Source organism: Chinchilla lanigera, unplaced genomic scaffold, assembly GCF_000276665.1.
Source record: "Chinchilla lanigera isolate Chin_1 unplaced genomic scaffold, ChiLan1.0 scaffold00016, whole genome shotgun sequence".
Taxonomy (NCBI): Eukaryota; Metazoa; Chordata; class Mammalia; order Rodentia; family Chinchillidae; genus Chinchilla; species Chinchilla lanigera.
Window position 1 is genome coordinate 3,877,041 of NW_004955417.1, and position 26,103 is coordinate 3,903,143.

At 36.6% G+C, this 26,103-nt stretch overlaps 1 protein-coding gene and 1 pseudogene across 2 annotated transcripts; both read right to left on the reverse strand.

Moving 5' to 3' along the window:
- LOC102010159 overlaps positions 1–5,083 on the reverse strand; it is a 12,372-nt pseudogene extending 7,289 nt beyond the window's left edge.
- Positions 5,084–5,869: 786 nt separating this feature from the next.
- Slc7a13 (solute carrier family 7 (anionic amino acid transporter), member 13) lies at positions 5,870–20,713 on the reverse strand. 2 transcript variants are annotated; one of them, XM_005381746.2, is made up of 4 exons: positions 19,931–20,713; positions 14,903–15,034; positions 9,082–9,443; positions 5,870–6,451 (listed from the first exon to the last, which is right to left on the reverse strand). In XM_005381746.2, the coding sequence occupies exons 1-4, from the start codon at positions 20,613–20,615 to the stop codon at positions 6,212–6,214; spliced, it is 1,419 nt and encodes a 472-aa protein (XP_005381803.1). In that variant the 5' UTR covers positions 20,616–20,713; the 3' UTR covers positions 5,870–6,211. The 2 variants fall into 2 exon arrangements, with proteins under 2 accessions (XP_005381803.1, XP_005381804.1); XM_005381747.2 differs by lacking the exon at positions 14,903–15,034.
- Between the last annotated feature and the right edge of the window lie 5,390 nt (positions 20,714–26,103).

The window sequence follows — 26,103 nt, forward strand, 5'->3', positions numbered from 1 at the left end:
CTGTGGTTACTACAATCCTTGGCGTTCTTAACTTGTAGCTGCATCCTTCCCGTCTTTACTTCTGTAGTTTTGGAAAATGCATATTACCACAAAATGGACATATGGATCAATAGAACAGAATGTACAATTCAGAAACAGATACATATATTTTAGAATTAAAAATGATAAAAATAAATGATATTGGTAATTTGGTAACAGATAAAAATAAATGAAATTTAGAGGATTTACTTCAAATTTAAACAAAAATAAAAGTTCACTTAAATGAAGTAGATTTAGAAACAAACCAAAAGATATTTGAAAGTTAATATAAACAACTCATATGGAGGATGGAACTTTTAAACAATGACGTAAAACCAAACAAATTAAACAAAAAGCCACAGATTTTCAGGAAATCTTTGGAAGATAAATATCTCATCCCAAAAGTAGTCATCCTTACTAACAAGCAAATGAACACAACCAAGGGATCCCGGGAGTGAAACTAAGTGGTAGAACACATGCTTAGCAGGCACAAAGCCATGAGTCCATCCTCAAGACACCCGCTGCATCCCTAAAAAAATGAAAGAAACAAAGAAATGTAATATGTATACCTCTGCTGTTGGTCTGGTAAAATTCAGATAAGCTAGTACTTCCAAGGCAGGTAAAGTTATAGGGAAAAGACCCCCGCATGCAGGAGTGACGGTTAAGTGGGTAGCACTAAAGTCTTACTGGGGGTGATCTATTCTCTCTGGCTCAATACTTTGAGAAATGTTATTTCTAGAAATCCATTCCTCAAAAAAATTACTAGTATATGTGTGCAGGGTTAAATGTACAAACTGCTTATTTCAGCTTTTTTTTCCATAGGGAAAAGAAAGAAAAACATAACTATCTTTCAGAATGGTAAGCAGCCACTAAAATGCTAAATGTAGTGATTTATGATAACATGAAAGTCCTCTAAAGTCCATTGTTATGTAAGGAGAAACAGATTACTAAATAATGCATGACACTAATAGATTAAAAAATAATTTCAAAAATATTAAAAATAATATCTTATTTACTTAAAATAGAATATTTAAAATGTATATATATGTCTAATTTAATATACATGACAGAGAACTACAAGTTTACATACCACACTTTTACATTTATTTATTTGTGTATTTTTTGATACTGGGGATCAAATCTGGAGCCTTGCACATGCTAGAGCTAGAGTTACAAAAGCTCTATGCTCTACTACTAAGTTGTATAGCCTCAGGCCTACTAACTCTATCTCTGGATAGGAAAGGACTCTCTAGGTCCATACTTACTGGTTTTGTTACAGTTGTTTATATGTAGATTGATCATTTATACTGAAATGCATTACTTTTCCAATTATACTTTTATTTTTCTTTTAAGAAAAGATAACAAGGTTGAGGAGGTTCACCTCAAAATTTACTAAACTGAACTTCCCATGGGTCTCAGATCTGTTCTTTCTTCAACCACAGAAGCCATTCTAGAATTACAGGTTGTGAAACAGTCTCTGCAGTGCAGGTGGGGTCGGATCAATGCTTAGTCAGGAAAAGTGAGACAAGTGGGGACAGTCAAAAAGGTTTTAGCTTCCAGAAATGAAGTGTTTATTTACTAAGTAAGAATTAATTTAATATCTGGTAGCAATAGTCAATAATAAAAATAAACCACTAATTAAATACATTAGTATTTATTCACAATAAATACAAATGAGCATATTAATGGGCCTGAATATTACCCTTTCACTTTATAGCTAAATAAAGGCAAGCTGAATTTTTTGCTCACTTCTTAGAGCCACAGAAATCTACTATTTAGAAATACAATCTAGAAACTTTGATCCTTTCAAAAATTACTGTGTGACTTCTGTACATTCAGGCAGTTTGTCTCTCATGCTTCAAAATGAACACATGAGACAGTCTGGGAAATATCCCGGCGTACCTCACCCGCTGGCCAGGGCTGATACTGCAGCAGAATGATTCCAATGGCTTTGTGTGAGCGGACTGAACAAAGCCACAGTCTGTGGTGGCTTGCACAGAAGTTGTCTCAGAAATGCCCAGCCCATTTTCTAGGCCTAACGAAAAGATGTAAGCAGAATCACTGAAGTGCAATTGCCTACTTCACAACCACATCATTAGTGGAGACGACAAACCACAGTGTAAGAAGCAACATGAAGACTCTCACTTGCCCAGAATTCCCAAAGCCGTCTGTGCTGGGATGCCCATACATCAGGATGAGGGTAATCGACTTGAAGATCACCAGGCTATGTGTCTTCGGTCCAGCTTGTAGGTTTTGTTTTTGTTTTTGTTTTTGTTTTTGCTTTTCCTGACTTTTATTAGTCCATGTTTGTAGCGCATAGTGATTAAATTCACTGTAGGGAATTGGTATGTGTACATAACACATTTCAATTCCCTTCTTTTTTTCCCCTGTCTCTGCCCCTCCTTTTATTTTTCCAGCATCAGATTCATTTTAAAAAACAGACTAATAGGCCAAAGAACATACAAAATATGTAAGAGAATGTACTAAGTCAAGACACACTTTTAGATACATTGTCTGTAGTGGATTGCAATGCTTTTGTTCCTTTCTCTTTTTTCCTAGTATTTCATATTTTGTATATATACTGAATTTTTCATATAAAAGAAACCATGTGATATTTAAGCTTCTATGTCTGAATTCTTGTTTTTGCACTGCTGGAGTTTGTGGGGGCACTCTGTCACTGAGCTAAATACTCAGTTCTTTTCATTTTTTTAGAGATAGGGTCTGGTTAAATTGCCAAGGCTGGCCTTGAACTTGCAACCCTTCAATGGCACCTCCTGAGTAGCTGGGATTACAGACATGCCACAGCACTTGGCTAGCCTATAGTTTTTAAAAAAAAAAAATTCTGATTCTGTCTTTTCAGAAAACATTGCTAAGATGGAGGCTCACAGCTCTACAGATTGGGGTCCTCCCACTTTTTATATTTTAGTTCCAACCCTCGCGTGCAGATAAGTTGCTACTTCCAGAAAGAAGCAAAACTGGCTGGCCCTTGGAAAGTAGCTTCTGTGGCAGGAGGAGGCCACCACAAAAACTTGGACTTTTTTGTTGTTGGTAGTGGTTTTTGAGGGATTTTTTTTGGGGGGGGGGTATCAGGAATTGAACTCAGGACCTTGTACTTGCCAGGCAGGCACTTGTGCCACTGGGCTGTCTCCCCAGCCCATAAAAACTGAGAATTGAATTTGGTAACTAAAATGACCTAGGTTGGTGCACTGATTAGTAGCTTCCTTCCCTCCCAAAATATGTATATATACCTGGAACATCAGAATGTGACCTTATTTAAAATAAGGATCTTTGGAGAAATTAAGGATCTTGAAATAAAAGATTTGACAGACAGACAGACACAGAAGAAAGCCAGGCAAAGACAGAGGCAGAGCCTGGAGGGATTGCAGGTGTAAGCCAAAGGATACCAAGAATTACAGTCACTACTGAGAGTTAGGACAAAGATGCAGAATAGATTCTTCCTTGATACTTCTACGAGGAACAAACCCTACCAAGGCCTTGCATCTGGCTTTCTGGCCTTCTGTGAGAGAACAGCTTTCATTTTTAAATCATCAAATTTGCTTTGTTATGAAAAATGATATACCCTCAGAGTTTCTGTTTGTGTGTGTGTTTTCCCAGTACTGGGAATCAAACCAAGGGCTTCGCACCTGCTGGAAATATGCTCTATCATCGACTTACACCTCCAGCCCTCAGAGAACTATTCAAGCCTGCCCTGGAAAGAGGGGTCAGGAGCTTTGTAGGTGGTCTCTGTTTTGCTAATTTCAAGGTAATTTTGAAGTAACGTCTCTGAGGCCCTATATGCACAGTAAAGATATAACTTCTTTCCAAACTGAAAGAATGATCACATACAATTAATTTATATCCACAGAACATTTGGGTCACATCGGTTAAGTATCATTAGTCCCACTTCAGCAAAATAGCATTTATTTGACATTATCAATGGAATTCTTGATAGTTGGTTTCAAAATAGACTCTTTTGAAAAAGTAAGCACGGCAGGAAGATAAATCAGTGATGATCAGGAATGGTACAAAGGGAATTGGAAAGTAGATTTAATATACAAATATTGTATAAGCTCTTATTTCCAAAACTAATGCAAAATATAAAAATGATGTGAATTACATATTATAATTTTTCTGGAAAGACAGATGTTACAACCTTATTTTTGTAACTGTGAGCCAATTTCTTGTTAACTTGTTGTACAAAAAAGTTTTTCTGAGAGATTCTTGACCTATCACACTTAACTAGGTGGTATCCCACCTTGTCTTAGAATAGGCACATCTCAATTATGATTTACAGGACAGATTCAGGAGGCATAAATGAACAGAACCACCAAAACAACAAACAAAACTGTAATATTTTAAATAAAAGACATAATGCCTCCACTTTATCCTGCCACAGACAGCCCATATCTAGAAAGACTACATTGTTTACAACCTAAAAAATATAGATCAAGGATCGAGGGATATAATTCAGTCATAGATCACTTGTTTAGCGTGTTTGCAGGCCCAGGTTCAATTTTAGCACTAGGGAAAAAATTAGGAATCAAGTTTCTCAAAAGCAGCAACTCTTGTACAGTAGGAGGTTTTAATCTGGAGATGACTTGGAGCCATGAGATTGGGGGGGGCACCAAGTATGTGAAGTAATGTCTCATACAAGAGGATAATACTTACCCGTAAGTCAACATGGCATTGTAGGTTCATATTAGAAGACGAAGAGCTGTCCAAAGCTAGGACTAGCATCATTAATAACTAGTGGCCTCCCACCCCTGGAAGTACACAAGCATAAGTAGATGGGTGAATTATTTAGTGGGGATGAGGTAGCTATCCACGTTGTTCAAACTTTCTTTAAATTCTGGCATTATTCAGATATGTAGTTCCTCTCACTTGTGATTTAATACCTTCAGATCTTTAGAATCTGAAGTTTTGACCCTGAATCCATATACTGTGAAGCTCAAGAATCATTTTTCCACACACTGTTGACAGCTTCTAAGAAGGGGAAAGTTAGGCTATTGTGAAAATATAATAGAGATTCCATATGAAGTGTTCTCCCTTACTGACCTTGAACCATAAGGCCCACAGAAGCAACAATCTTACAAAAAGAGTGAATAATATGATATAAAGACAGATTTGTCCTCCTATCTTGAATGTGTCATTGATTAAATGTAAATGATATTTGGCAATGTGCTAAAAGAAGAGAGAAAATGAATAAGAGTTGCTTTGTAAGCAAGTATAAGACACCTACATTGGGTAAGAAACCAGGTGTCTCTGTCAGGGTTCTTCAGAGAAACAGAATCAGTGGATGTGTATATCTGGAAGAGGGGCAGTGATGTTTTTTTCAAGGAACTGGCTCACAGGAGCTGGAAACCTGAATATGCAGTGTGGGCTGGCAGGCTGGAGACCCAGAGAGGAGCCAATGTTGTAGGCAAGTCTCACTGTCATCTGCTGAGAATTCCCTCCTTCTGTGGAGGCAGGTGCTGTTATATCTGCCAATCTCCTGACTTCCTAATCCTTTAAAACTCTACACTAAGTAGAGGAGTTTTAAACAACTGAATGGCATGTAATCAGTGTAACTATTGGAATGTTACCCACTCTGCTACTTATTGCACACACTTTATACACACAACTGCATACAAATTGTAAATGGGTCACATTTCAATCCAGTGAAGATACAGTAATGTGCTTCAAAGGCAACTCACTATTTAAAGAAAGGCATTCAAAGGAAAATCATTTAAAAAGTCCTGTTTCTAAAACACTTGGTAGGTTAAAAAATTACTACTATAGAGACATAGCAAACAAAACCAGTGGAATTATTCCTTTTATCTTCACATCAGCATCAAAAATAGACCAAAAAAGATGGAGAGAATGCACTTTATTTTTAATGGTTAGCTTTTACTATAAGAGCAACACAATTTGGTAGAAAATGTGTGAAATGCAAAAAGAAAGCATGGGAGAGACATCAATACATCAGCTAGTCAAACAGAGACTTAAAGTTTTTATTAATAAAAATAGACCTTTAGTTACACAGAAAAATTTCATTGTGATTTTTAAAGCCAGCTACTGATCTAGGCACTTTTATATACATTATTTTATTTAAGAAAGCTACTATGGGAATTTCATAATTAATATTCCATCACATGCTTAATCTTTATTTGGAACTTGGTGTGTATTTAGAAGGCTATTTTTAGAAAGTTTCTTCTTATATCTGTTCATCAGACTTATCAGGGACACAAATATTAAGTAGTAGTTGTAGATAGCAGGTCATCTTTTCAAAACAAACCAACTTCAGCTTAAGGTATGTGAAAGGTATGTAAAACAGTAGTCCACTGAGAAGAAATAGAAGTACGTAGATATAGTGCATCTTTGGAGACTTTACCAGTGGTATCAAAACCATGCTGAGGGTCATGGCCATGGTTATGAATATGAACGGCATAAAGACCTAAAAGTAAAATTTAAAAAAATAATTATACCTGACAACCCATATTTCATATCTGAATATTTATATGAACACAAAAGATACAAACTAATGATTAAAAAAACAGGCTAAATTAGCTAAATTAGGTTAATCTGGCTTAAAACTCAAGTTCTGAAGGAAGAGGAGGCTCACTGCCACCGTGCAGGCTGGAGTGAATGAACATCCAGCATGTGACCGACAGTTCATCAATGGAAATGATCATGACCATCTGCTTATAAGATAACCATCCGCTAATCTAGATGGCACGAATATATTCAAAGAGCCTTTCTACGGCCCAATGGATGCCACAACAATCTTCTTTGACAATATTTCAAGTCAGTAAGAAATTCAAATCAGTAAAAAATACAGACATGTTATTCAGGTAAATATGACTTCGCAGGCTCAGTAAATTAAGAAATGAAACAAACTGAGACAAAAATTTTGGCCAAAATAATTCTCCCTTTTTTATTTTATTTTTATCTTATCAAAAATCTTAAAGATCAAAAAAAATCTTAAAGATCTAATCTTGTTTTGTGCTAAATTATAGGAATCCAACATCTTATATTACCCAACCTAGAAGAAGGTTCAGTAACAGTCACTTTTAAAATGTCTTTAAGAGACACAGGCCAGACTCTGAAGATATGATACAGCTAGTCACCATTTATGAAACCCTGTAATTAGAGGATCATTTATGTGGGGCTTAGTTAAGAATTTCCTCTTGTAAGGCCACTCTAACAATGATAACTATCACCTCACAGCTCAATGTAAGTTTTCAAATTATTGAGAAAAGAGTAAAGATAGAAAGAAAAAAATTATCCACTTATTCTGCAGGTTGTGCTTGCTTTCTTTTTGGATGCAAATGTAAGTTGAATAACTATATAAACTGCGATACTCATTAATATCAGATGCTCAATTGTTTGCACAACTTAGCTAATTTAATACAAGCAACAGGGGCTGGGGATTTAGCTCAGCGACAAAGCGCCTGCTTGGCAAGTGCAAGGTCGTGAGTTCGGTTCCCGGTACCGGAGAAAAACCAAAAAAACCAAAAAAATAATAATAATAATAATAATAATACAAGCAACATTCTGGGAGGTTAGATATGAAGGAACTGAGTATCAGAGACTAAATAACAAGAGAAGTTTCAGAAAATAGGCTGAGGAATTAGATTTGAGCCCAAGCTGTTAATGATCATGCTATACTATTTATTGGTGCATTAGAAATTCATTGTCAGTTCTCTTTAATTTTATCTAATTAAAGTCAATGATCTAACAAAAGAGCAGATAAGGGACATTTTCAAATGATGTAGTGTGTGAAGTTAGGAGAGGAGCCACTGGGGAGGCACTTGCAAGACAGACCATACATGTCCACCCACTCTAAAGTCCATCCTCCCCCACCCTGGGTTCTCTGAGCATCCTTTGCATGCTATAATGTAGTGGCAAGCATGCTGTGACATCTGGTTTACCTGACTGTCCAGACAGGTTATAACCTGTCTTTTAAAAAAAGATTATGACCTGCCTTTAAGATTAATAACCACACCGGTTTGGTTAAATATGGTCACTTCTCAACAACCAGTACTCAAATAAGTAGCAAGTAAGTGCTGGCTGGATGAAAGAGGAGAAAGCTGACAAGGAATGATGGTGGAAAGCCAACCAAGGTTGGTGGTTGTGACATTGCTTTCTTTCTTCCTGCATTCTTTCTTGTATTTTGTACTTAGCAAGAGCCAAACATTCCAAAGAGACTGCCTGGATTTGAACCTTCATTCCATTCTGTGCTGTGTGAGCTTGGGCAAGTGACTCAGTTTCTCTAAGCCTGGTTCCTCATTTGTAAAATAGACCTAACAAGAGTATCACCCTTTTGTAGTATCAAGAAACTTAGTACTTATCACCAAGATAATCCTATCAGTTTTAAATATGATTCCTATCTACCAAAGACTAATATAGGCCCTCTTTTCCCAGTGCTACCAAATCTTTGCTTATTTCTTTTTCTATGATTTAAAAACTGGCTGGGTGTGGTGGTGCATGCCTGTAATTCCAGCGCTCTCAGGAGGCTGAGGCCAGAGGGTTGTTGTGAGTTTGAAACCAGCCTGGACTACAAAGTCGGCATAGTGAGACCCTGTCTCAGAAAAAACAACTGTCTCCTCTCCTGTGAATTTTTTCCTCATATAGATGTAAAGTAAATTTAAAGGCAGTAGCATTGAAGATATGGAATTTGTCAATGACTAAAATAAGTTGATGCTTTAAAACCGTAGACATTTTTCATCTCTCTTTGCCTCTTCTGTTTCTCATTTGCTAAATCTGACTCTGGCTGTAGAGGATACTGGGGTGTATAAGCTGCTCATAAGTAAACCAAGTAATATCTGGTCAAAAAATTCATAATGATCTGTCCCACTACCCAGAGAACTATTTCTCTTATAAACCATTTACTGTACCTTAAGAGGTTTTATATTGAGCAAAGCCTGCCCACTAAAAATGAACAGGAATACAATTTCACCTTATATTCCACAATTTGTTGAGTAATAACAACATCTACTTCTGTTCTGAATATACTTTTAAAATACAGTTACATGTAATATCTTTTGTTTCACACAGAAAAAAATATAGAAAACTCATTTTTACCTGATACGGTCTGTGTAGATTGGGTTCCTGGTATCTCAGTTTCAGTAATCCTATCATTGATAATACAGTCCAAATGGAAATCACAAAATAAAGATAGTTTATCAGTTCAATTAGGTTTGTTATGACAATTGCAATGGATCCCATTGTGATATTTAATAGCACAGCTATCAGTGGAGAGGAGTGAATATTAAGTGTATTAAATAATAAAGGCAGCTGGCCTTGCTGGCCAGCAATATATAGCACTCTTGAGGTTTGAAGTACATTAATCAGAAGATTGCTAAATAATGAGGCAGAAATAGCAAAAGGAATAAACCATGTTAATTGGGGGATAACTCTATCAGTCCATGTGATAGCCACAGCATCTGCAGAGAAACAAAAATACATAAAGGAAATGTGTTAAGAAAGAGAAACTACTACTGCTATGAATCATAAATACAAAAGAAATGGACAAATCTTTTAATAATACTATTTTACAGTATTAAGGCCAAAGTATAAAAAGCCTTGAAGAAAATTTAATTTTGTTCAGTTTCCTTATTTCCTTGCTTTACACCTACATAATATCTAAAGCAAACATTCTTTTTAGCCCTATCACAGGTATGATAGATGATCATCATTTTTACATCTTCTACAAAAGATCAGGAATTCTTTCAAGGCAAGGATCTGTCATTTCTTTCCTTTTAAACTAGTATTTCTCTCACTGACAGACATATAGTGAGTTTTTAATACACACTTGTGAAACAAATTAGCTCTGCTGAATGGACGCTTGAAAGCATGCTCAGTTTCTAAAAGGAGAGGGTCAAGAAAAGCACGGTGCAACACCGCCGATACAGGGTTAAGGCTTATCTTTACAACGGCACAAATTAAAGTATTTAGAAAGTGAGCCAAGCAGGTGAACAGAAAAAGAATTTCACACACATTTAAAACCCTACGTTTGGGACTGGTCTAAACTATAGATTGGCTGATCCTCAACTAGAGATGATTTTCCTCTTCTGGGGTCACGTGAGACTTTTTTGTTTAACACGACTAAGGAGGGAGGAGGTATCTATTGGCTTCTAGTGGGTACAGGTCAAGGATGTTGCAGACCACCCTACAATGCACAGAACCACCACCTACAACAAGAAAGTGTACGGCCCATGGTTGGGCGTTTGGCTCAGTGACAGAGCATTTGCCCAGCTCGTATAAGGCCCTGGGTTCAGTACCCAGCTATGGGGGCCAGAGTGGACAGGGGAATTGTACAAAAATGTCAACAGTGTTGAGACTGAGAAATTCTCCTACATAAACTAATCATTACAGAACATTCTGAGGGAAGTTTGCTTAAAAGTGAAGAGACTTTATAACATTAATATATCAGTAAGTATAAAATCACCATTGAAGAGAAGCATCTGCTGCACATGAGAATTCAATTCATATTCCTTAGATATAAACTAGGGCTGATCACACCCTCGTGGAGAAGCAAGTTCTCAGTTTTTCACTGGAATGAGAACAACAGCACTTACTGTCCCTGGGGTGGGTGATCTCTGGGCCTAGTTTTGTGCGTAGGTAACTTGTTTACTGGGGAGCCTCCAGGACATCAATATATTTTCAAGTGTGACAAAATTCAAATGTCATTGATGCCTCTTCTTCTCAAGCTCTTCGTTGTTCAACCCACTTAAACAGAATTAAGTCATATCACTTCTCTCTTTAGTACTACCCTACAATTGTCTAATAAATATATCATATCCTGCCCCAGTTCTCATTCATCTAAAATGAGGTATTGTTGGTTGTTCTTCCCGCAAACTCATACCTCCGCACACCACCTATTTTTGGACATATTTTAGAAATATTTTTTTCCTATAATGCGAAGGAAGTTCTCTTTAGATTTCCCTGTGAATGCTTGACAAATGTGACTGGTTGTAACCAGGGGAGGCTCCAGGCAGCTCTGCGAAATACCTGGCAAAAATGACACACAATGTGCCTATGTAATTGTTACTGATATCCCATAAGTGATTTTTTTTTTGCTTCTTTTCATGTGTCATTTTTTTTTCTTTAAAAAATCATATCATATATGCTTTGGATAAAAAGTACAATAAATAGCACTGAAGCTCAGAAAGTAGACTAAACATCCCCTCTCTCTTCACCAATCTTTCAATCACAAGACTCAAAAAATAACTGCTGTGAAGCTCTGCCTGGATCATTTTGCAGAAATGCCATAGGACTGTCGTGCATAAGCATCTGGGAGAACTGTGAGTGTGCATGATCGGTTTCTGTGTGTGTGTGGGCATGCTGGTGTGTTTCCATGCTTAGACTTGCTTTTTTACTTTCCAGTATATCTTGGTACTATTAGTACAAATACATCCATCTAATTATCTCAGTGAATTCTCAGTATGACATTTTATAACTGTAAGATAATTTATCTACTTATTTTAGACTGGTAGATTTATAGGTTGTTTTAGGATTTTGCACAGATAAAATGTGCTTTAATAAAAATGTTCATGTTCATTCTTGATAGTTATATAATTCTCAGTAAATTCTCAGAAGTGAGACTTGTGAATCCCAACATGTAGACATTATCAAGTAAGGGCGATATTATCACATTACCCTCCAAAAAGGATTGCATCCATTTATCAGTAGTAACTCTAAAATTCCCTCTCTCTTCAAATTTCTTAATCACTCCTGGATATTTGAGGTCACTTCCTGCTTGCAGCTTCTGAACAAGAAAACCTTCTTAGCTTTTGCCCCTATGCCATTTAGTTAGTGTTTTAGAATGTCTTGTCCTAAACCAGCACTCTCTACTTTTAAGTAACACATAGAAACCTCGAGGACACCAAACTTGAGCACTCAGCACTCAGTGTGTTTAAAGCGTTTCTGGATCTAAAATTCTCAGGCTGAACAAACCGGGGATCCTCACTTGGATATTTCCACATCTCTCATTCTGGAGGGACACCTTTCTTTCCCAGGTTGTAGAATTTATTTACAATGAAGGTTTTTTTTTTCTTGTAAGAGAGCAATACATGATGAAATAAACCAGACCTCTATACTGACAAAAGCATTATATCATGATACCTCTGCTTCTTTCATTATGTAAACAGCAGAATGTAGTCTTTATCACAGCTAGGCATAATTTTTTCAATGTTTCTTAAAATGTAACAACCAATTCATACTGTATTATGGATACCCTATGTTCCTTTGGAAATTTTTCACATCTTTTAAATGTACCTCTTTTGTTTTGTTTTGTTTTCCAGTATTGGGGATGGAACTTAGAGCTGCATGCATGCTAAGCAAGCACGCTAAGACTGAACTGCATCCCCACCATTTTTTTTAGACAGGTTCTTATTACATTTCCCAAGGCTGGCCTCAAACTTGTGATCCTACTTCCTCAGCCTCCTGAGTAGCTGGAATTACAGGTATGTGCCATCAAATTGATTTACATATACCTGTTTAATTAAAAGAAAGTCCTTAAATTTTCTAATTTTAAGAAACTCTTTCTTTTGCTTATAACTTTTTCAACTAAGTGTGCATCTCATTAAAGAAAAATTGGAAAGTTCAGAGGAAATAATGAAGAAAAATTTACCTAAAATTTCTTAGTTGTTCATCATTGTTGATATTTACTTTTTTATTTTTAAATGTGTTTTATTAGTGCCTATTCAAGTTACAAAATATTGGGGCTCAGAGTGGTTTTTTACACATATTTTGATCATATTCATCCTCTGTTTTGCTCCCTTGCCTCCTCCCATTCCCTGTCTCTTGTCTAATAAATACTCTTCCTGCTACTTTTATCTCATTTTTTTTAGATTCCACATATTAGAGAAAACATGCAATAACTGTCTTCTGAGTATGGCTTCTTTTGTTTAACACAATTATCTTCAGTTCATTCCTTTACTTTCAGTTTTATAAGAGAATATAGATTTTGCCTTTTCCATTATTATCACGTTACGAACACTGTCCTTTTGCTGTAGGTATCCATCATCAGCATAGTCATTTGTACAGCTCAGAATGTTCTATTACATGAATCGTAATATTCATTTACTTCAAACTAATTGTCTATTTTGGTAATTTTTAAGTTTTTGCTGTCATACTTAATGATATGACAGTCATCTCTATATATACATTTTCTAAACACATTTTCTCCTACAATTCTGAAACTGTAGAATTTTAACTTAAGTTCCTAATATGACAAAAGTACAGATATTTAAATTCAAAGACATTAATTCAGAATTTGAGCAAAAACCTAAAGTTTATATGTCTGAAATAGTATGCAGTATAAACCAAATTATAATCAGTTACTGTCAAAGTACCCTAAGAGTTTTCCACACATTCTGAAACTACATATTATTCAACCCACAAAATTGGTGAAATCACTACAATCTGCTAAAGGAGATATTTACTATCTTATAATGAGTTGTATGGCCAGGTCATATCAAGTTCTAACTTCTGTGAACCATAAGGGCTGCCCCCAAAGACCAGCAGCCCTGGTCACACCCACAGTTAACTTTATAAATTTACTCTTTACATAATCAGAATAGTTTGTAAACCACCACTTACCCAGTTTTGGATTGGTTTGTCCCCACAAGTCCTCAGAATCCTGACTCTCTCTAGTTCCCTGGTCCCCAGAACACCTAGGCCACTAGGCGTCAACACTAGTGTTCATTCCGTGTGACACCGTCCTGCATAGCGCTCACCGGTGAACTGAGACAGCTTCTTAGAATGTTTATATTAAAACCACCCTTCAGGTTGAAGGTTCCCATTAAAAATGATAATTTTTAAGGAGTTGGAATTACTAATGACCCTAATTTGATCATCACATGTTATATACAATGTACTGAATTTTCATACTATACACCTGTATACATACTATACATTTATTATTATTATCATTTTGTACTGAGAATAGAACTCATGACCTCTCACTTGCCAGGCAGGCACTCTGCCCCTGAGCTATATCCCCGGTCATATATTATACATTTATATAACTGTATATAAATACATACAATTATTAATAACAATAAAAATATGTATTTTTAAAACCTCTCAAATTTAACTCCACTGCCTCAAATATTTACCCTAGTGTCTTAAATACAACAATAATAGTGGCTAACAAGATTAGTCCTAAAGGCATTGGATGATGGGATTTATCTCAGAAAGTGGTGACTCCAGGTTTAATGCTGGTGTGGAAAATTATTAGTCATTCACTTTCTCTGTTTTTCATTTCTTCTCAAAGTTCTTTTATTCCTTGAGTCTGTTCATATTTTGAAATGTGTGTTTACTTCTTTTTTTCTCATTCTTTATTCTACAATTTAAGCTTTAAAATAGTAATTGGCAATCCAACTTTCAATATATTCAGTCTTTTGCCGCAATACGTTGAGCTATTTAAGGCAACCAAATGTATTATTTTATATATTAATATTAAATGCATCAATTGGCCATTAGTATTTATTTTTTTAACTACTTGCATTTCAAACTTATCATTCTTCATATCAGGTAGAAGAATATAGAGAATTAAATGTTTTAAAAGTTGTAATAGATATAAATACTGATTACATTGTATCTATCTAGTGAAAAGAGATCATGAAAGGAATAACTAATATTTTGAATCTGAATCTTGTAATATACCAGAATTATGCAAACATTTTCTATATTATCAGAAAATCCATTCATGTTTAAACATAAATCTTCTTTCTAGGCCAAATCATCCTCTTTAGCAGTCTGTTATTAGAGAATTACAAGTCAACTTTATATATAGAGTAATGAACAGCGAGCAATAGTCTCCACTGGTAAGATGATACTCGAGATGTGCTGAAATGACCAGCCCTTTATTTATTGCCTCGGTCGTGTGTGTACAAACCTGAAGAAAGAATTTCTCTGGGCGTCAGAACAGTCATGTAGGAAATGTTAACCAGTAAATAGAGCACAGTCAACAGAGGGAATGCTGTAAATATGCATTTGGGAATTGTCTCTCTGGGTTTCTTCAGCTCTCCTACAACATATAAAAGAGAAAGATTTTAATTGGTAAAATTTATTTCTTAAATTTATCCTTAAAATTTTTTCATGTGGGGACTGGCTTAGTGGTAAAGTGCTTTGCTTAGCATACATGAAGCCCTGGCTTCCATCCCCAGCACATCGCTAGCACTGGGGAAAAAAAATGTTCCACGTGTCAAATGCTAGGCTGGGTTCTTCTTCCTATCCACTCTACCAACACACACACACACACACACACACACACACACACACACACACACACACTCTCACATGGGGAGATGACAAACTGCTGCACACAGAGCTCCCTCTGAGTTGGGTGCTACATGAAGAAGAGGGAAAAATTCCTACATTTTCCTAATAGATGGCACCACTGCTGGAGATACAAACATAAAAAATTAAATTTGAATCTACATTTTTCAGCCCCCTCTAGTAGGAATTCCTTCTGAGGTTTTGAGACAGGGTCTGGCTATGTAGTTCAGGCTGGCCTCAACTCACTACGTAGCCAGGCTGGTCTCAAACTCAGGGCGCTCCTCCTGCTTTAGCCTCCCAAATGCTGCGATTACAGGCGTGCACCACCGCACCTGGCTCTCGAGTAGGAATTCTGCATTGAGTTTGCAGCACAGAGTTCGGACAGTAGGAATACAACAGTGAACAAAAACTGTAACCTCAGTAAGAGAAACTACATGTTGCTCCTTAGAAACAAGCAAAAGTAAAGACTGTGGTAAGCGGCCATACAAAAAGGAACTAAATGTGTGGGAATTTATCCTGTGGCAAGTTGAAAGTCCCTTCTACCATCTCTATTGTGTATAGGCAGACTGGCTTTTGTCACCCCTCAGGAATGCCACGCGCCTTCTTGCCATAGTTTCCTTCTCTTAAGTAAAATGGTCTTTTTTTCCCAAATGCCAGGTTGTCCCCTACTTTTCCTTCAGATCTCTGCACAATCATTATTACTTCTGCCACAGTAGGAAAAGAAAATCTCTCGCTGCGTAACAAAATTGTCCGGTTAGACATTCTTAAGACATATGTTCACAAGGAGTTAAAAAGTCAATCATAAGTTCCCCCCAGGGGCTGGGGATTTAGCTCAGCGGCAAAAGCGCCTGCCTGGCAAGCGCGAGGTCGTGAGTTCGGTTCCTGGTGCCGGAGAAAAAAACCAAAAAAAATAAATAAATAAGTTCCCCCCATAGCTTTTCACCATTCATTTATTCGAACAACAAGCACAAAAAAATGGGGAAGAAAGATCAGGATGTACAGCCCAGTAGTAAAGGCCTTGTTTCCTTAGGAGAGGCTCTGAGTTTCATTCCCAGCACAACAAAGAGAGGAAGGGAAGAAAAAGGAAGAGAGAAGGGTCGGGGATGATTTAGCATGACCTATAATGTTAGGACAGTTTATTTTTCCAACATTGTTCAACTTATTACACCATTTTTCCCACTTTTGCCATCCTCTAAGGATTATGCCCCACCAGAAAGAGTTCAACAGGTGTAGCCAGGTATACAAAATTTAACTCTATCTTCTGAGCAGTACAACTGAACAAAGTACAGATCTCTGACCCACTGTACACCAATCATCATCAATATATAAGAAAATTTCTCTCAAGAATCTGAAGCAAAAGTCAATAAGACTAAGAGAATCAAGAGAAAATCAGTGTAATGGTGGTTTTAAAAAATGAAAGGAGAATGAGAGATTTAGTTTTTGAAGTCCTAGAGCTGGCCTGTTTCTGGTTGCTGCTAAAGCTTGGTTGCTCAGGCTATTTTGAAATAGAACATTATTTTTCCAGTAAATTCCCCTTTTACTGTTTAAACTAATGTGTGTTGGTTTCTTTTATGTAAAGCCAAATCCCCCTGATTAATAACTATGTATCCTTTCACATATATCGAAGTTCTTCCATTTGCACTGTTTGAATATAACATCCATGGAGTATATTAATATGAGTTGATTAAGAGTCAGAATTAGAGAGCTCCAATTTTAACCCTGCCTGCATTGTTGGCTTTGAACAATGTATTGTCTAACCAGGTTCCAACTTTCTTGATTGTATATTGGGACAAATGGAAACTATACAGACAATAAAATTCCAATTCCATGGCTAGCACTTAATAAGTGCTTTAAGAATGGTCGCTGTTAATGACTATGGTTATAAGTTAAAACTTTGGAACAAGCAGAAGGGCAAATTTTGAATAAACTATACTTTTTAAAAAATCAACTGTATGTTCTCTATGCATTTGATTTATAGATAGGAGGTTTATATTTGTAATAAAGGGTTATGATAATCAGACAAGTAGTGAATATTCTTGAAACTTTATCTAAGAGATAAGTACTCTGACACCATTCAAAGTCAGCTGCCTATATATTATTATTTTACAGGTAAAAGCATTATTTAGAACTTAGTGTACCTTAAAGTTTGTTTAGTAAATTAACAACTGCACACATGCTGAAATGCCCCCAGCATGTTTACTGTCAGCAGCTTCTTTGGAGGAATTCTATATTTGTTTATAGATTAAAAACTTGTATAAATCTGTTTTCAGCAGAGAATCATTGTCTAACAGTGAAACATTTCTGCTATAAAAACAAGATAGAGTTGGCTCAAAGAGAAGTCAGAGATATCTTTTAAAAAGAGAAAGTATTTTTATGGGGTGTGTGTGTATGTGTTTGTGTCAGAGAGAGAGAGAGAACGAGAGAGAGAGTTTTGATCATATTTGTTTCTGAATTTGCAGTGCTCCATTTAGTCACAGATTGCACAAACATCTCACTTTTTTCCTCAATCTCTCACTTTTTAACTCAATGCAAAGTGACATTTTCCCTATGTGTGAAGTTCACTAGTGAACTCTTCACTGTTACTTAACCAATGAAATAGCCTCAGATCAATCCTTATACTCCTCAACTCCTGAGGCATTTAGCAGTGTGGATAACTCCTTTTGGGGGGTGGGATTTATGAGGATTTCCCTATATAATTGTCTAAGCCTACAATGGCTCTCTCAGTAGATCTTCTTTCTCCACCTGCTGCCTACAACTTAACATTGTCCAGTTACCATGTGCCATTTTGCTCTTCCTCTGTGTACTTGCCTTATCAATTGTATATATCAGGATCATCATCCTCACATGGAAATAATCTTCTGGTCACCCAGTATTGTGTGCTGTGTCTTATATGCCCTTGCATGCTTCTGCTCTCCATATCTTCCCTGACATGTTTCTCTGCTAGAATTTCTTTGATTTGATTCAAATTGCTATTTTTCCTCTCAGTGACGTGAAAGGTGACTTTTTCTTCTATTGACTTTCCACAGTAATTGTTCTGTTTCCTTATGACTACATATTAAATATGACATGCCATGATTTGTTTTCAAGTCACAGAATCAGAGTGATTTTAAAGCAAATCCTGATGTGCATTTTATAGATCAAAAATAAAAAGAAGTAAGTCACAAAGGAGGAGGTATTGGCCAGGGTTGCTAAATGGCAGCGCTCAGACCAGCAGCTAAGTATTTCCTCTTTGACTAGACTGTAATCCTCTTTAGAATAAAGAGTACACCTTACTCATCTGAGACATTAGTATAGGGTTTTAAGGAGAGTTGTTGATTAAATGATTTAATTCATAATAAACACATCACTGAGAAATCATATGACAAAGGATAATTTTACATGAGCATCAAAGAGTCTGCTTCATAGTTTATGCCAATGTAAAGAGCTGGTAAAAGGGCTGGGGATTTAGCTCAGCGGCACAGCACCTACCTGGCATGTGGAAGGTCCTGAGTTCAATTCCCGGTAGCAGAAAAATACAAAAAAAAAAAAAAAGAGTTGGTAAAAAGATAGGCATTTTTATAAAATAACATAAGTGAATGTGAAAATAGCCTAAGAAGGCAGGAATGAAAAGATACAGAGCTCAAGTGAAGGGACTGACTTTGAAAATAAGGAGAAAACTTTTTCTCCAGAGATTGAAGGGAAGGGGATTAAATCTCACTTCAGAGCTATTAGGAATCTCTAATTCTCTTCTCTTTAAAAGTGCTAAGGAGCCTCATACAAATGCAAGGCAAAATCCAGCACTATTCTCTGCTCTGCGGTTCTGAGTGAGCCAAGCAGGAATATTTCTTCTGGACACTCTCTTTGGCAGCCAGCTGCCTAGCTCTGTTGCAGGGAACAAGGAGACATGAAGCCACTGGAGAAGTTTCTGCTTCATGTACCCTACCTCCTGATATCACGCTTTCAGGGCCTGGTCCCAACTATTTCTTTGCATTTTAGCTAATTTACCACTAGGTACATCCAAAATTGCAATAGAATGACTGCTCCTATAGTTTATGCAGAATGAATTATCATTAATTTGAAACATTTGATGTATTATTACATAAACCTGTAATACTGCATTCACTTGCAGAAAAAAGTTTTAATAAGATATAATTCCAAAAGGAATTAAAATGTGTTATGTGCATGTACCAACTCCCCACAATGAACGTAATTATTATGTACTGCAAACATATGCTAATAAAATTTTGAAAAAATCAATAAATAAAAATACTTAAGTGTGTCACATCTACTCCCAACATAAACAGCTTTGCATTAGATCATTCTTAGATTTTATAGAAGGCGAATATTTCCACAGCCCGAGTATTCATGAGTTAACAGAAAGGAAATTAGATTAACTCAGAAGCCCCATATTTATGGTCCTGAAAAGAAAGCTGAAAAAGAGAAGTTCTTCAATAAAGTAAAAATTTTGGAAAAAAGGAAAAAGGAATCCTGAGTAAGCAGCGAGTGCAAGTCAGCGCGTACTGACTGAGAAAGCCACAAAGCTGAAAAGCATTCAATTGTCTTAGATAAAACTTGAAATATAGTCAGAAGATATACATTCCAAAGTACATGCAGTAATTCAAGGCTTGAGTTTTTAGAGTTTTTTCTCTCATTTTCTCATAATTACCTGCCACACATGTAAAGCATCCCCCTCCTGAAAATGCAAAATATCCTTGGAAGACGGCTTCAATTATCTGGGAAGCAGCTGGAAATTCAGCATCAAAAGCATTCTGCAACCTTTCTACATTCACTTGCTTCCCTCTCACCAGCATGACCACTCCACTCAGGGAAATGAGGCTAAGGATGCTCACTTTCAGCACCGTGCTCACTGTCTGAAGCCAAGTCACCTCTTTCACACCACGACAGTTCAGAATTCCCACTACCCACAGCATGGCCAGCGCCACGCATTTCATGGGAAGCTTAGGGATTGAGCAACTGGGGTAAAAAGGCTGGATGCTGTACTCAGCAAGGAGTAGGGCTTGACTAGCAACTATCCCTGCCCCGGTAAACAAGTTCGTCCAGAGTCTCAGGAAAGCAGCTACGGGGCCGAAGCATCTCTTGATGAAATAGTAGTGAGCTCCGCTGCATGGGAAGGTTATACCGATCTCTGCAAAGCAGAGAGTGTATGTTATGGCTAATACAGCACAGGCACCCCAGATACACAGGGAGATCCCGACGTTCATGCAAGAGTGCTCTAGCACCCCTTTGGGGGACACAAAAATACCAGCACCAATTACATTAATAATTAAAAAATTTGTGCCCCAGAAATATCCAAGTTCTCTCTTGAGATGTATTTTCTCCTCTTTACCCATTGTAATTGATAAATTTTAAGATTCTATGTCAATTACAATTTCTAGAGTTTTCTGGCCTATTTTTCTGGAAAGGATATCCATGGATCTTCAGAAGTAAAGCAGCGCTGTCCTTTTTGTTCCACCTTCATTAAATATCATCTGTTTTTTAATAAGTAACAAAGCATATGTGACATATAAGTTAAATGAAAGTTTACTTGCAAGGGTTCAGTTTGACTTGTCTTTTAATTATTATCAAAGTAATACATTCAAGAGAGAAAAGGGAATTTCAAAGAAGACAGGGATTACAGTGCAAAGCTTCTCCAAAAAGTCCCTGTTTCCAGAGCACCGTTTTTAGCTCTAAGACAAGTGGTGTAAGATGTGTCTCTGCTCCTTGAAAAAGTCCTATTTGCAGGGTATACCTTGCCATTTGAAGATTCAGAGATTTCTCTCTGGGAAGAATTCCAATGTGTAGGTCATTTGTCTGAAATAACCAAGAGAAATTACCTCATTTTGCAGTTGTGCAAAGCAATAATACCAATTTAGAAAAAATAAAATCCTAGCGTGGACTATGTAGAGGAAATACCCATAAGGCCCTCAAAAATTCCTGTAGTCGTGAAGATACAGAAACCTACACACATGTGCAGTGCTGTGCAAATGCCCAAAAGATACCTGAAAGGATTGTCTATTCAGTAAAGCAACTTTTCAGAGCTGGGGAGAAAAAAAGGTTTCAAGACAAGCAAAAGCTGAAAGAATTCACACCCAACAGCTTTATCCTAAAAAACCTCACAGCCTAAAACAGAAAGACACTAGATGATAATTCAAATCCACATGAAGAAATAGAGTACAAGTAAATACTACAAGATAAATACGTAAAAAAGCAATATAAATGTAATTTTTTGTAGCTATTTATTCACCTGTCCAATTTAGAAGACCTGTGTTGATGGTCTTATAACAGAAAAGATATAATTTGAGATCCAGACTCAAAAAAACATAAATTCTTAAAAATTATGTTGCTAATCCATGTTCAAATAATGAAAAGAACCTAAACAGAGAATTTTACTTAAGATATATTTTTCTGGTAAAAGTGAATAATACTAGAATATTTTCAAAATAAAAAAGCACACCATCATAATATCTACAGATTGCTAAGAAAATTCAGTTTGATTGCATCTACCTTTTTAAAAGAGACATAGTCCTCCTTTCCAAATCACAATTGCCATCAATAAAAATTAATTAGCATGGTACTTTTCATGTTAATCATAGCTATCATCACACATTTTAAAGTTCAGTTTTATTGAGGCCAAATTTATATACAATAAAATTGACTGAATTTGCACTGCTGAAGGCCCCTGGTCTAAGACAGTACCTAAAGAGCAGATCCACTGAAGAAGAATGTAATTACTTTCATATTTGTTACTGAAATTTCATTAACAAAAAACAAAAAACCCTCCAACACCTTGGAGACAAATCATACACAAATCATAGCATAAACCTCACACTGTGACAACACACTTACCCTCAGCACAGAGGAAGCAATTAAACATCCACGCCTACAGCCTGAGGAACTTTGTACAAGGTCACTCTCTGGTTTTCAGGGCCCCTCTAAAAGTGCCTACAGCCTCCTTCTTTCCCTCTCTGCTCTACGGACTCTATGGGAGCTTCAACCGTCTGGCTGTGCTTTGAGTTTCATATTTTGTGTGACTCTTGTACACATGTGCATATTAATAAGTGTATATGCTTTTTCTCCCGTTAATCTACCTGTTGCTTAATTTATTTCAGCATGTTTAAATACTCAAACCTTCACAGAAGGTGAGAAAAATTTACTTTGCTCCTGCATATTCTCTCTTTCTCTCTGTCTGTCTCTCTGTCTGTCTGTCTCTCTCTCTCTGTCTCTGTTTTGTTTTTTTATTCTGGTGCTTGGGATTGAACACATGGCAGCATGTATTCTAAGCGTATACTCTACCACCAAGCTACATTCCCAGCCTCTGTGTCCCCACATAAGAAAAAAATCATTGCACATACAAGAAAACCTCAGAACTTATTTAATTATCTTAATAATTTACAGATGGAGGACAAAGGTTTATTTCTTCAAACACTGCTTTGAAAATTAGGAATCCTTCAACTATCTTTCCCCTGAACTTTGGAATCTAGTTAAATAATGCATTTTAGATTTTCAGATTAACATGGGAAAAGAGACATTAGTTTGGTTTTTTTGGTGTTTTTTTTTTTTTTTTAGAAGGGGTGGTTCCCACGCTGAGGATGAACCCAGAGCCTGCACATGCTAAGCAAGTATTCGGCCCCTGAGCTATATCCTTGCCCTTGAAATACTAGTTTATACATTCTTTCAAACTTTCTGAATTGAAAAAGAATGTTCTGGTTTGTTTCTCTCATTTACATGCTATCTAGGGGCCCTTTTGTGTAAAGAAATGATATAGACTTTTTTTCAATGTATTTTGCTCAGTAAGTGTTGTTTTTTCTTTTCTGATTTTTCTGTTTAAAATATTTATTACAAAAGTTCCCTTTTGCAAAATTTCTACCTTCTTGTTTCCTATTATCTATCTTTTATCTTCCTCTTTAATTTATTTAGACTTTGAGTTTCTCATATCTGGTAAACCACACTTGTGGGTCTGATCTATTTCACGTACATTATAGTCTCAGGATGCATTCATTCTCCTATAAATGACCATCCTCAACATGGAAAAATGGGAAAGGGATGGAAAGGGATAAAAATAATATTTTTTAGACTTACACACAAGTACCAATTCTTCAAAATTAATGTAATCATTGTGTACTGCAAATATGTAATAATAAAAATAAAATAAAATATTCATTACATACCCATTTGTGTTATTTAACTGTGCATTATTTTTGAGACATTGATGGAGTTATGTCATTTAGCTGATAAATGTGATACCACAATATGCAATGATTTTACATATATGAATAAAAAATATTGGTGGCTAATTTGACTTGGATCAAAACATTAACAGCTGTGAGATAATGGCACATACTGCAGAAAATGGCTTATACTTTACACAGTACATTCCCACAGGAAAAAAAGGGGGAGTAGTTGAGGTTGAAAATTTGGAAAAGTTTTCCATTACTGGAGCTGTTACATAACATGTTATATAACACGCTAGAGAAAAGAACAAAAACAGACTGCGAGATGGGTACAATGGTACATTCCTGTAATTCCCGCTACTTGGGAGCCTGAGGATTGCAAGTTTGAGACTAGCCTAGACAGTTTAGCTTTTTAGCAAAATCTTTTCTCAAAATGGAAAAACAACAAAAAACTGAGCAGTGCTGGGAATGTAACTCAATGTGAAAGTGAAAGGGGGTTCAATCCCCAGTACTGAAGGGAATAATCTTTAGAAAAACAAACATGAAAATAATGTCACAAAGATAGGTAAATACTAAGAAAAATCTCCAGGGCACTGATGCAAAACAATATTGCATTGCGTTGATGAAAGGACCAACTATGAGCAAGGGGTAAATGGAGAGTAGGAAGACTAAAGAAAAAAGTGAAAGGAGGAGAGAATAAGAGAAGCAGAGATGATGCCAGAAGGGAATCTAATTAACATTTTGCTACTAATTAAATTGTAACCTTCAAATCTTAAGAGATTTTCCAAAGTAGAAGTTTTAATATTGACATATCAAGATGACTGGGAGGAAGTGATAAATAATTTGATTTGGATCAAAATTAACAACTGTGACATAATGGCATGCAGTTCAAAGATTATACTTCCGACGTTATGTTGCCACAGGAATTCATAAGACTGCTTATAAAACTATACCGGTTGCCCAATTCGTATGAGTTGGTACTTATAACTAGACTTGGATCAAAAATGGTAGCTGGAGATGGGGAAGCAAATTAACACATGCACTTCCTTTTTTTTTTTTTTTATTCTTTTAGCACCGGGAATTGAACCCACGACATTGTGCTTGCCAGGCAGGCGCTGTGCCACTGAGCTAAATCCCCAGCCCCAGCACATGCACTTTCAATCTTGAAATGTTTCACTGCCTTGAAAAATGGGACATTGCCCAGTTGCAATATCATCCTTGGTATAACCATATTTTATCATATCTGTTAGGACAAGGTATAAGTCAAGTGATAGGAAATCCAGTTTTCTTTAAAAGTAGTAATTTTTTCTTGCATAAGACAAATGCTGAGCTAGACATCACTCAGCAGCTTACCTCTACCAAGGTCCCAAGCAATGACACAATGGCTGCTAGAGCTTCAGGCGTAGTACCAGCAACCAGAGCGAGAGGAAAGGGAGGGTGTTGGTGCAGCCTCATGTGTTTCTTTTACCAAAAAAGCAAGAAAATTCAGCCAGCTAGAGGGGGAGAAAGAACTGTTAGGTCAGCCAGACAACAATAGTAGCAACAGTTCTCAAGAACTGTAAAAAATCTTTTAGCCCAAGAATCTTTTTATGAAATGAAGCAAGCTTGAGAGCCATCATGATCGATGAGGAATTTATTTCAGAAGACCCAAATATTGTAGGAATTGGTTTAACCTTAAAGCTCTTATGCCTGGCATCGCAGTCTTAGTGCTTTTTGTGTAGCTATAGCAAAATACCTGAGGCAAAATCCTCCCTGACAGTGTTCAACATGACAGAGAAGTGGGAAAGGAGATGGTCCCGTGCAGAAAGGGCCTATGTGTAAACAAGGATGCAAAGGAGCAGGAGGGAACATCCTTGATTTTTTAGAACAACCACTCTTGGGCTTCTGTGAGGCTCAATCCACTCTGCAAGACCAGGGCTAATATATTCCTGAAAGGTGGAGTCTTCGTAACCTGATGCCTTCCTACTAGGCCTCTCCTCTTAAAAGTTCCACTACCTCAGGTGTGGTGGTATAATTGCAGCATTTAGGAAGCTGAGGCAGGAGGATTAAAACTTTAAAGTCGACTTGAGCTACATAGTGAATGAAAGCAAGGCAAAAGCAGGGCCAGCATGGTCTACATAATGAGATCTTGTCTCAAAACAAAACCAAAAATAAAAATAAAGCTCAGTCAAATCATAGCACATATACCTGATACTATAACATACTCACACTCAGCATCTATCTCTTCCAGGGGTGGGACCTTGGCCCACAGATGCACAGCTCAATAGCTTACGCTGTTTGTAACCTAATCAAAAAGATGAATTGGGCCAGAAGAATCCTCTTTACAGGAATTAAATGTACTAACGTCAGTAGAAATGGTCACTGTTGTAAGTGTGAAAGGCTTCCACACAGTTGAAATGGACCCATGGTTATTGATATTCACATGTAAGAAAAATTATAATGGTCCAGAAGTGTGTAGAGTAAATAGTACCTAAAATTCATCATTTAAAAATGGTTTCTACCTTATTTAAAAACCACAGGCCTAGCTAGCCAGCTTTGAGTTGCCTGAGATAAATCAATTTAAAAAGAGGAAAGATTTAGTTTAGTTCACAATTTTGGAAGTTCTAGCCCATGATCAACTGGCTTCACTGCTTTGGACCTTTGACCCTATAATATGGTAGGAGCAGAA

Coding starts and splice junctions, on each gene's coding strand:
- Slc7a13 (XM_005381746.2), bottom strand. CDS start 20,615: ATGGGTAAAGAGGAGAAAATACATCTCAAGAGAGAACTTGGATATTTC. Junction 15,035..19,930: donor ATGCTTTACATGTGTGGCAG/GTAATTATGAGA, acceptor TATATGTTGTAG/GAGAGCTGAAGAAACCCAGA. Junction 6,452..9,081: donor ATCTACACAGACCGTATCAG/GTAAAAATGAGT, acceptor TTTTACTTTTAG/GTCTTTATGCCGTTCATATT.